At 38.8% G+C, this 12,400-nt stretch overlaps 1 protein-coding gene across 1 annotated transcript in view; it reads left to right on the top strand.

Moving 5' to 3' along the window:
• Window positions 1–7,369: 7,369 nt before the first annotated feature.
• LOC100888763 (hemicentin-2) overlaps window positions 7,370–12,400 on the top strand; it is a 71,916-nt gene continuing 66,885 nt past the window's right edge. The window contains exon 1 of the mRNA XM_030989517.1: window positions 7,370–7,726. Within this exon, the coding sequence (XP_030845377.1) occupies window positions 7,370–7,726 (357 nt within the window). The remainder of the gene's footprint in view (window positions 7,727–12,400) is intronic.

The raw sequence follows: 12,400 nt of genomic DNA, 5'->3' as shown, positions 1-12,400 counted from the left end.
GAAGGTTTTGAACAAATCAGACGAAGAAAATAAGACATTTGTGATTTTTTTTTTTTTTTTTTTGGTAACGAAGTTGTTATCATTAGAATGAGCACTTCAAATTGGCTGAATCGGTATATGTCACTGTGATGACATGCTGGACGACTCTTCCATTTGTTTCAATACACAAACGAACTAAAATGCCAATTTAAACTAATGTACGACCCAGTGGGTCTTTTCCTATTAGAGGAACCGTAATGATAATATCCGTAACATATTTTGAGTAGCGCTCGCAAAGAGAAAGCGCTTAGGAGAAAAACAAATTTTAATGACATTTTTGTACAGGACAAACGGGAGTTGTCAGTGACCACGTCACAATCCACTAACTAAATTGCCAATTTGAGATTCGCATATTTTAGTAATCATTTCATATTTCAAACACTAAAAACTCTCTTATTATTGGTATGATTTATTTCAAAGTTTTGCATGTCTGTTTCTATGTTCCTGCTTTATACAAACGAAATATTTACAAAGGTTGGATCGCCCTTTAAAATGTCCTAAAAGTGGGCATGCTAGCATGATGTCTCTATCGATAATGGTTGCAGCAACGGGAAATAAGCTACACCGGAAATCATACAGTGAAGCGACAGCATATAATTTTATCTCCGTTGTACACGAAGCGTAATTTGCCGACGTAGGGACTGCGTCAGCGACTTTGCCGCCACCGATGCGCCTTGCGAGAGTGACATCATTTAGTTAATTCTTAATTGATAGTACACACATTGCTAATCAAGGCAAAAAATGGGAAACACATCGACGACACGCTAGTAACCCAGCGAAACGCAATTGAAATGATTCCTCGAGAGTTATAAGTATAACACCGGTAAAGTGATTATTGTTAGCTCAAGTAATTAAACGCACTGCTTGCATTGTTCGTTCTGCATTGACTCATTTTACGATTTAGCTCTCGCATGGCGAATCAATGACCGTGCTATACGCTGACGCAGTCCTCCGCCAGGTAAACGACGCCACGTCTGCAACTTCTACAATTAATGCTTGTGCATACGAAGCGTCATTTCGATTGCGTTATTTACACGCTCTAATCAACTCTAATAATTCAGCGCAACATCTGTATTGTCCATTTTCAGTCTCATTTTGCACGAATAGCGCTCTCGCATGATGCGTCGGAGCTAGTACTAGTCAGTCGTTGACGCAACCCTACGTCAGGTTAATGAAGTGTGCAACGAAACTATTGCGACTGGTGTAGAAATGAAAGCAGATGGCCTTGATTCGTCATGTTATATCATTTACAAAGGGAATGAGCAAGGTTGACTAACTATTTTCTTAATAATATTAATATATGATTAATTTTGTTGAGTCACTTTTTATCAAAACTTTCGTTTCTTTGGAAATTCCGTCCAAAATCATTCCAAATTCACTTTGGACCTCTTACTGTTCCCTACTTCCCCCTCCCACCGCCCACATACCACATTTACTTGTATTCATTCAAATTCAATAAACATGGCTGTATGAGTCAACTGCACTTTCTTTTATTCCCTCTCTTTCTTTTACCCTCTCTCCCCTTGCCACCCTTTCGTCCCTCTTCTCATCGCCTTAAATATTCTGTTTATTATTGTGTTTGGTGTTTTTTTTTTCTTTTCTTTTTCATCCAGCTTAATAACTCATCATTCTCAGCTATTATGTTCTGTATTATTGATACTTTTATTGACATTTTCACTTCATACTCCTTAACCTCATTTCTTGCGGCTTAGTTTTATGTATTCAAACCACATCATAATAACAGTTGAACTTGTTCCTAATATCTTATACTTCTGTCCACAAATCCCACAGTATGTCCTTATATTCCTTCATTTTATTCCTTTATTTGTGTTGGCTGTCACTCATGTTTCTACGCTCTTCGGAAGCAACTGTTACCGGAGAGTTGCGGGTTCACGCCACTTTTGTTCTCCGCTCCCCTCCTAAGCCGTTCTCAAAGCGGTCCGGATGTTTTTAGAGCGGCAAGCGTCTGACACTTTGTAACAAAATTTCGTTTTTTAAGCGATTTATTTTGTGTCCCCCCCCCCCCCCTCTCTCTCTCTCTCTCTCTCTCTCTCTCTCTCTCTCTCTCTCTCTCTCTTTCTCTCCCTTTACACCATATCTCTCTCTCATGATCCTGTACATGTATCCATTTTGTCTTCCTTTTTATAAGCATTCTCTCTTTATGCTCATCCTCTCTCTCTCTCTCTGCATCTCTCTCTCTCTCTCCCTCTCTCTTTCCCCCTCTCGCTCCCCCTCTCTCTTTCTCTCTCTCTGTCTCTTTCCGTGATTTCCTTTTCCTCGATATCCATATATTTTTCTTCTCCCCCCCCCCCTTGTTTCTGACGTTATCATCCAAATCTATGCCGTGTGCCATGGTTCTTGTTTCAAACGAGTTATACTTATTTAATCATCATGAATTAAAAGCTATTAAGATTCACAACGATATTATGAACAGAATTTGCGTCAACGTACAACAAATCAAATTGTAATTTCAGATCAGTACATTTCTAACCCAGACGAGACGCAAAGGTACTCAAATATGTCATTCTCGGGTTAGGTCTTTCTTCTCGACCTTGATCAATTCCTATGCCGTGTTGATCAGCTGTGAATAGCCCAGCAGGATACGTCAGGTAGGCCATTATCCTGCGTCTTTTAGTTTGGTCCGCCCTCCTGCATTCATGCCACAATACAGCACTTGACGCGTGTAAATCGCTGAGAATTCGCACAAAAACTTTGCCGATGTTTGTTCCAACCCACCTTAGGTGTCTATCCCTCCTCCGACTACTGCTGAACTCAAAAGTATTGGCAAGGGGCGTACTATGGGCATTTTTTGTTTTCAAAAATTGAGGAGGCATGGGAAAATATACCCGATTTTGCCAGATTGTGGATTGTGGAGCGGGGGGGGGGGGCTACGTCTCCCAATTATTGACTTCCTAGTATCTAAATTCGTTACCTGAATCTAAGTTGATAGTTGCCCAAAAAGGTGATTTTAGTGGGAATTGTGGGAGGGGGATCTGGGCATTGTGTTGCCCACTGGATCCAAATCATTTTACCTTCTATATCAATTGGAGAGAGGGTTGACAAATTGCCGATATAATATTTTTTAAGCAAGAAACAAGAATATTATAGCATAATAATAGCCGACTTTGCCGAAACAACGTAAGAGATAGAAATCATTACATTTATACGTTCATGAGAACAACCGGTACTGATTTACAAACTTAAATTTCGAGGGGGAAGGAAGCCCCCTCCCCGGCCGCCCCCTTTATGCGACCCTCTAACAAACCACTGACAACCGGCCTGTACTTTAGAACTGATTCAGTGGTCTTTATGAAATCATCAAAGAAATGAAACTGTTTATTTTCTGTGAGAGGAAGAAAAATATTGCTACAGTCTGCATAATGACGGACCTCCTCCCGATCTATTAAAAAGGGGGCCAGGCCTGGCTCAACAACAAAAAAGATTGGAACCGTTTCTGGTTTGGGGCTGAGAATCAATATTGCGTGTGTATGAAAGGAAGGACTCGTTTCCTTTCTTTCTAAATGAGGACAAAAGGTGTCAATCCCGACACTTTATAATCCGACAAATATTTAGATTCAATCCTCGGCGACAATAAGATATGATAAAGAAATATGCAGAGCGTGAAATAAGATTTTCGAATGCAGTCATTATGCGTTGTGTTTGTCGAGTCATGAACTTACGTTTTGAGGAAGATCTGTTACCGTCGGGACGTATTATAGGATTGTGTGTGCGCTGCCGGTTGTTTCTCCGATGGGATCATTGAAGTTGGATTAACTCCTCCATTTTGTATCAATTCGTCGTAGTTATGCTCTATTTCTTGCTTTTATCATATGAAAGACTGACGTCTATGATCGGTCCACCATCCCATAATAATATGGCCACTTACTAGACCACCTTTGGTTCGATTACATTTAAAAAACTAAAACTTGTTGTTTTTAAATCAAAATATAAAGGTGCCGAAGAGTGACTACTTTGATAAAATGTCAGATAAACACTTTAACATGCTAGATTCAATGTTTATGGTGTTGGATCCAGCATGATCAAAGTGTTAATCAATCATTTTGACAAAGTCCTTTTAATTGGTGATTAAACATTTTTTTAAGAGTGTAAGACATGAAAAAACCCCTAACATGATTCATCCACATTTTTCTGCACGTCCACCATTTGAAATAAGTTAACCTTAATCCTTATACCTAGGTGACATATAGGACAGATTTGGCAAACAGCTAAGAACGTTCAATTGGAAGGAATCGGTAAGGATTGACTAATAATGCCTTACCAAATGACACTAGCACTACAACGTGGTTTCGAACCAAAGGCCTTGAATTACAAGACCACCTTAACTACTGAGCAAATTAGGGAGGTGTCATTGTCCGTGTAGCAGGTGTACAAATGGTGGTTTTAGAACACCACTTCACCAAATATCTACAAGGCCACTGTATTGTCCATTTTATGTAACATCAAACATAAGCCAAATGAATGAATGAAATGTAATTTCACATTCCCAGCAGACATTCAGTCTAAAATCTTCCTTTTTAACAATCCTCCCAACCCGTAGAGACATATAGTACATAATAGCAATCAAAGAAACAATTTGGGGATTACAAGTTTTCCTAATAGTTATAATTCTTTTATAAAGGATTGATAACATAATTGTTATTATACCGGTAGGGAATGTCAAAATTGCTCTAATAGGACATCATAGATTGCATGCGTCCTTCTTTACTATGTCTGCCCATTAGTCTTATTATGTTCTAACGAATATAGATTGCCCATCTACAGATAGAAATTTGTTCGACTGTTGTGCATTTCTTTGGGCTGCTTGAAAAGGTCGCAGCGTTGAAAAGATAATATATGCTTATAATGTAAAGACCTCCGTGCGAGAGCTTTATGTATGTGATCCCGGTTCCTTATTTTTCTTCTCCTTCTTCTTCTTCCTCTTATTATTGATATTATTATTATTATTATTATTATTATTATTCCTCTTCTATTTCTTCTTCTTCTTCTTCTTCTTCTTCTTCTTCTTTTTCTTCTTCTTCTTCTTCTTCTTCTTCTTCTTTTTCTTCTTCTTCTTCTTCTTCTTCTTCTTCTTCTTCTTCTTCTTCTTCTTCTTCTTCTTCTTCTTCTTCTTCTTCTTATCCCTTTTCCTGCTCTTCATTATACTCCTTCTATTTCTTCTACTTCCTATTCATCTTCCTCTCCTCCCTCTTCATTATTCATCTCCTTTCCCTCTTTCTTCTTCTTCTTCGTCCCTATCTTCTTCACCTTCATTCTTTCTTTTCCTTTTACATCCAATCGGAAATTATCTGCTACAAAACTTGCTTCTTAGCTCATGCCTCTATGTTATTTTGGATTTATTGTTTTTTTAAAGAGAAAAATATGTTTCGATCTGACTGTATTCATAATCCCGTCCTTTACGTTGTAAATGAAATAAATTTCCTTTTCCTAGACTGGAATGCTGAATTAAAAGGCAGCACAAAGCCAGCTCATAATCGGTGAATACTTTATTTTAAAAAAAATCACTTTATTTAACAATAGTTACGTTGTAAGTTGTATCAGCGTAGATTAGAGTAGATGCAGCCGGGGTGGGGGTACCGGCCTTCCTCTCGCAAGAGCAGTATCTAGTTATTTCACTTTCAAAAAAGGACGAAATAAATTATATGAAAAACTATTTTTTTAAGGCCATAGAGTGGGGTATGGGAAGGGTTGTAACCTATCGTTTTCTTTTTCACTGTTCTTTCATTCTCTCCCTTTCTTGCTCCACACCCCTCTCTCTCTCTCTCTCTCTCTCTCTCTCTCTCTCTCTCTCTCTGTTCCTCCTGCATTACCATTCGTGGGGGAAGGGAGAACACTCCTCTTCTAGACATTTATATACTCTTTAAAAAACTGCTTCACAAAACGTATTTTTAATTTTAATAATTTTCTTTTCACAGAACATGATTAATTTGACATGTTTCCTAATAAGCCTAGCTGAATATTATTACAGAGAGAAGGATTAAAGCGTCCAAAAGAATCTCTTCGAAACCGTCCTTCATATAACTTACAAGCTACTTTCCTTCTCCGGTTTCGAATACAAATAATTAACTCCAAAAACCTCATCTTAGCCTAATTACGGTTATTTTGCAAGATTTGGATGTCTCACTTTGGAGATAAAAACAACTGGTTTTGTCGCAACTGTCATATTGACACACTCTTGTTTGGCAAAGAAGAAAAGGAGCAAAAAAAATCTGCAAGAGATTTGATTGCTCTACATGAGTGGACACGAAAACCTGTCTTATGAGCTGTGACTCTATTATATGATACGCGAGGTTATATAGCTGCTATTATAACGCCAAAGAGTTGAATTCTCGTTTTTTGAAGGAAAAATACGGATTTGTTTGCTTTAGGCAAACGTCTATACCTTCTTCCGAAAAGGTGTTCTATTATTTCCTTTTCGCCGACTTTAATTTGACTCGAGTAGGCTAGCAAACTGAAGCGATCTCGACTTGCAGTGTGAATCAAGAGCAATTAAGACGAGGGAAGAATAGGAAAGAATAGATTCCAATCAAGTGGGCCCGCGAATTTAATTTCTTTTGCTGTTCCTTTGTCGCATCGGGTAAATTAGGGTCATTTGTGAGACGGAGAGGCTATTATTACGACGTCAGTTGCTTGAGCCCCTCCGCAAATAGACGACTTCGTATGGATTCACCGACAGTCCGGCAGAACACACAATCGTTGACTTCACAAATTGAAATTAATGCCTGATGTGAACGCGGCCTCGCATCCGATATAGGTTTATGATATTCGGAACTTTTCTTTTGGCATTCGTGCGCGCGTCGATCCTCTGTCGTATTTCCCTTGTCGTCGTCCGTTCGCTCGCGTCGCTCCGGTATCCGGCTCGCTTCCGTGCGCACAATTTTGTCATAAATTGCAGACGATGAAATAATTTGTGAGAATTTGTGACTTGACGCTCATGGAAGTTCGGACCAATTACGGAGCTACTTTCGCTTGAGGCAGGTGACTTATTCTTAAAAGGGGACTTGTTCATGCAAAGGAGCTCTCAAAACTTGGTGCTGGAAAGATATTCTCCCTCAGCGATTTTACAGAAGCCCCAATCAAGCTGGGATTGGATGGCACTCATTGTCTGGTTGTACTGCTGACGTGAATTAAGTAAACATTATCTGTTTTTGTGTTTGATTTGTTTGATTATCAAACAGCGTCATTCAAGTGTTCCATTAAGGGCAGGGAAAAGTAAATCGTTTTTCGACTGCCTTCATCACAGACATCACTCAACAAACAATAATTGTCTCTGTAACATTTGGATGATTTTAATAGAAATAGTCAGATAACCATGGGATTTTCGACGTTTCTCGTCTTGGCGGTCGTCGCCGGAGTTCTACTCGGCAACGTCCCCGAAACTCTGGCGGCAAGGCGTGATCGACAACAGCAACAGCAGCAGCAGCGGTGTCAGCGAATCAAGACTCCGCAATGCAAGGACGTGGGACTACCTTACGAGCGGACAGTCTTTCCGAACATCTTCGGGCAAGACAGCCAGAAGTCGGCCAAATCGAGCCTGAAAAAGTGGGAACAGGTTATCGAAACCGGTTGCTCAGCTTACATTCGACCCCTTCTCTGTGCCGCTTTCGTCCCGGCCTGCCCCCGTAAGAGCTCGCAGACACTGCCCCCATGCCGCGAGCTATGCATGAAGGTAAGTCGACACCAATTTTCTATATTTTGTACAAAATTATTGACCTTGGAACACCAAGCGTGGTGCTAAGTTCGTGATCTTTAGAAGATTGTTGATCAGAAAATTGATCAGATCTTCTCGCGGTGTAATGGCATGCTACGTCTATTTATCAAACTGATAAAGGACTAAATCTCCCGTTTAGTCAAAGAAATGACAGTAAACAGGGCAGAAAATAGGTAATTACCGTCATGAGTGAAGTCGTTTAGCAATCAATGTAACTGATAATCTTTGGATTATCGTCCGTCTATTCTTATGTACACGGCTACAACTGTTTGTGAACATAATGTATTCACTGCACGATTTCATGAATGATATTTGAAGGCTGTGATTCATAGCTGGCGTGTGCGAGAATTTCGTTTATATTTTTCCTTTTACCTTCTTCTTTTCACACAATAATACTAATCCTGACGACAAAATATGTCAAAGAGAAATTTTGACACTAAAATATATTTGATTGACAGTAACCGAACGAGATCCAAGTAAGATCAAGAGGCGTTGAATATTGTACATTTTAAGCTTTCTTGAATATAGAAGGCTACAACTCACTGGTATTTGTTCATAAGTATATATATATATTATGTCCTAGGTTTTTCATTACTTTTCAAACAATCTTTCAGATTTTAGAAAAGTATGTCGTAGGTTTAAGTTCACTTTTGAACATACATGAATTTGTATATAACTTTATATCAGAAATTAATTTGGAACAACCATGAAGTTTGCATCACTCTAGCTAGTTTTGTGCGCTGATCAATGTGAACAAGGAGCTTGAAATATATAGAGGGGAAAGAGAGAGAGGGAACGAGGGCGATATAGAAAAGGGGAAGGAGATAGAAAAAGATAACAGAAGAGAAGATAATAGAAGGAGAGATAGATGATCGTTAACTTTTGCTACTGTATTACGTGTATTTTAATTTGTTTGAACTCTTAAGTGCCCTGAAACTGTTTAATATTATGTTGTTTTTTTGTAGTTTGTTCAGGATATTAATTTTCTTAAAATCAATTTTCATGAAGCGCATTATAAATGACTTTTTCATAATCATTATTAACATAAATTATAAGAGAGAGAGAGAGAGAGAGAGAGAGATGGTTAAGAATAAGATTGTATGTTGTTTATCGTACTTTATTAGCAAATCTCTGGTCTGTTTGTTCGGGATCGTTTTTGTAAACTATACACGATAAATGTAACAGCATCAGGAGAAATAAATGAAATATTCATGAGATTAATCTTTCATTGCTCTGATTTAATTACTATGTTAACTATTGTTCTGAATTAGTGTTTTTAAAACAACATTCGATCCTCTGTTAATTTGTGCTTAATCATATGTTAAACCTTGTTTATTTACTGTTAATGTCTACATTTTTGTAAATTCATTAGTTAATGTTAATCTGTATATGTTACACCAGTGAAAATAAAATATCCAGAAATGGACAATAAATACTAAATTGAATTGAATTGAAGAAAACAAAAAATCAACGAAGAAGAAGAAGAAAAGCAAATGTTATTTTTTGTGTATGCCTTTTATATGTATTTGTACCTTTTACTGTATCTTATTGTTTTCTGCATAGATTTCACTATAAAGGCAATAGAATCAGTGACGAGCCGGTTATTTTGGACACATTTACGAGTAATGTCATGTTCTCACCCTCGCTCGTCAAAATTGAAATAAGACCTCTTTCGTTGCTCTCAGTTCAATCCGCCGTAAATCGCACTTCACAACAATTCATCATATTTCGATTATGGCATTATCCCTGCAAGTGCGTAGGTCAAGAATAATGTACCCTTGTAAAGATCTTGATGATAAACCTCCCCAGAAATGCTTCTTGTCCTACTAAATGGAGAAGGGCATTCATATTTTTTGTTTGGCTGGGGGTGGGGGGGGGGGGGGGGGGGGGGTGAGGTGTGCTGGAGTATTGATAACATCCCGTTGATTTTGTTTTGTATTTTATTCAATGGGATAAACGGAGTTTTTATTGTTGAAAACGTTTTTTAACATACATCTCATACATGTTGATCATGATGAACACCAAAATGATCAACGATACATCGTTGTTTTTAAAATATATACTGAGCATTTGAGCATTAGACTCGGCTAGATTAAGCAAACATATTGCTGTCCCTCGAATTAACTTTCAGAGTCTGATATGTTGATTGATTATAATGCAACGGAATCTTTCCTTTAGCGTGGATTAGTAGGCCTGTTGTTTTTGTATGTACAAGTAATACGTGATCTAATCATGATAATGCAACACTGGGCGTAGCTAGCATATACATTGGTGTAGATGAGCGTACGTATACAACCCTTATTTTAAAGTCCCCAACAAAATCAGTAAAAACGCGTCACGCCTATAGGAGATGGACTGTAGCACAAATGCACCCCAAGTACATCATCTACCCCTCTCCCAAGTTTCTGGATACGTCTTTGTAACTACGTTGTGAATGCCTCACAAAGAGTATCGCGAGACCTTTTCTTCAACATACTTTCTGCTATCAGGGAGCTAGGTGCATGTCATTTTAACTTGCGAGTGAACTTTACTATTAGCGATTAAGGTGGGAAGCTTAACCCCCTTCCCTCTAAACAAATGAAATGATGCTCATAATAGTTTATCAATAAATACACAAATAAATTAATAATAATACTAATGATAACACTAAAATTAAACATAATCAAGCCTCCATCCTAATTGTCCTTGATCACACAAATATTTATGCGAGGCATATGACTTTGTAGACATTATTACAAGAACCCCCAATCCGAGCACCCTACCCCCCCCCCCCCAACCCCCCTCCCACCACCACCACCACCACCACCACCACCACCACCACCATCAGCTAAAATGAAGAGAGAAAAAAAATCTAGAACCGTGCCTGATTTCACTCACTACTGTAGGAGTGTAGTCCCAGGTTAAATCCATTCTGTTATGTGTCATTATGTACCCTAAACGACGGCGACCCAGAGGGGATCTTTTAGGAGTTTTGTTGGGAGCTAGTTGTGCCGGACTACTGTGTGGGAGTTTAGAAAAATTGTGAACTATTAAAACGCATCATGTCATAAAATGTTTTTATTTTTTGTTGTTGTTATGTTGCTTTCTTTTCCACCTAGGTCAAGATATTATCACTTGCACTCCTAGTCACAATTTTGCATTTCTGCAATCGATCTGTATCTTGATAGTGATAGTGGGGTTCCCCATGTGCTAAGGAAAATAAAATGTTTTGCAAGACTAAAACAAATCAACACAAGTATCGTAGATTTTTTGGCTAAATAATTTAGTCAACCAATTTTGTGGGCCGCTGTAAATTTGCACCCCCTCCCCACCCCCGGTCACTTCGCAAACAAAGTTTGTTAAAAAGACTATAAAATGTTTGGAAACTTCTTTTTCATTTGCTGTGATCTAAACTTGCAACTGAGTAGAATATGGGTACAGGCTATTGAACTTATTTGGCTTTGGCGCTCGGATATTTATCCAAACTAAACGTTTCTAACGCCCTCTCACTCCAAAGTACAATTAACTATCACTCAAACATCAATCACCAAAGATGAGTTCTGCGCCTCACACTCATCACAAATCCTAGCGATTAATTTCAGTCCTTGTCATCACCATTGAATGCATACAATTACGCGCTTTAATGCGCGGGGGTGAAGGCTGAAGTTAGCAATCAACTCGCGTGTCCAATTTGAAGAGGGTTTACAAACTGGAGCGCGTCGACAGATGAGGATGGAATTATTCGGAGATCACCATCTAAAAGGGTATTGGATGGTATAGCGTAACGGTGTCTCGAAGGTATTGGAAACGTTTACCTTTCTGCTCCATTGGGGACCGACTCTGATGGGTGGAGAGATAGGCACTTTAAACGCAATTTGTGAATCGAAACTAGATTTGTTAAGCTGGTCCTGAATTTGTGTTGTTTTCTATTAAACGTGCCAATGATACGGCCTTCAAAATAATCATAGGCATAGCGTGTTAAAGTACAAAAAGTGCAACATTTCGAAAAGTCTGTAGTAAAAATAACATTGGGATGCTAATTTGCTGAAACAAATGTTTCGTGTACTAGTAGGCTCTTTTGGAAAATAGTTGTATTTCAAGAAATTATGGACCTTTAAATAGGATAAAAATTGAATGATTCCTGTTCTTGCATTGGTGTCAAGATGTCGGTCTTTCTGATGAATATCACGCCACCTGCCACGGTAAAGTTTTTTTTTTGTTGTCAAGAATATTTTGGGCCTAGACCTACCTACTTTCATCGCGATCCCATTTGTGCCCTACCGATTATGATCTTGATTCGTATATTTCAAAGGAACAAAGCATGTTTTATTCTCCTTCTCTTTTTTTTCCCCTTTCTACCATCCCCTCCATATCCCTCTTTTTCGCTCTTTCTTTTCCAAGCTCGTTTTATTTCTCTCCCTCTTTTCTTTTCTTTTTTTCTGTCCACATTTCTCCCTCCCTCTCCATGTCTCTGTCTCTCTGTCTCTCTGTCTCTCCCTCTCTCCCTCTCTCTCTCTCCGCCACACACACAACCATACGCGCACACTTTCAAAACGCCAACGCCAACGCACACTCCCCCACCCCCTCTCCCCCTCTCTCCCTCACACACGCACACCTCTTACACCTCTCCCCCACTCTGCTATATAGCCACTT

Source organism: Strongylocentrotus purpuratus, unplaced genomic scaffold (assembly GCF_000002235.5).
Source record: "Strongylocentrotus purpuratus isolate Spur 01 unplaced genomic scaffold, Spur_5.0 spur5_scaffold_18, whole genome shotgun sequence".
NCBI lineage: Eukaryota > Metazoa > Echinodermata > Echinoidea > Camarodonta > Strongylocentrotidae > Strongylocentrotus > Strongylocentrotus purpuratus.
The sequence above is the reverse complement of the archived record's forward strand: the minus strand, read 5'-3'. Positions and strand labels throughout refer to the sequence as shown.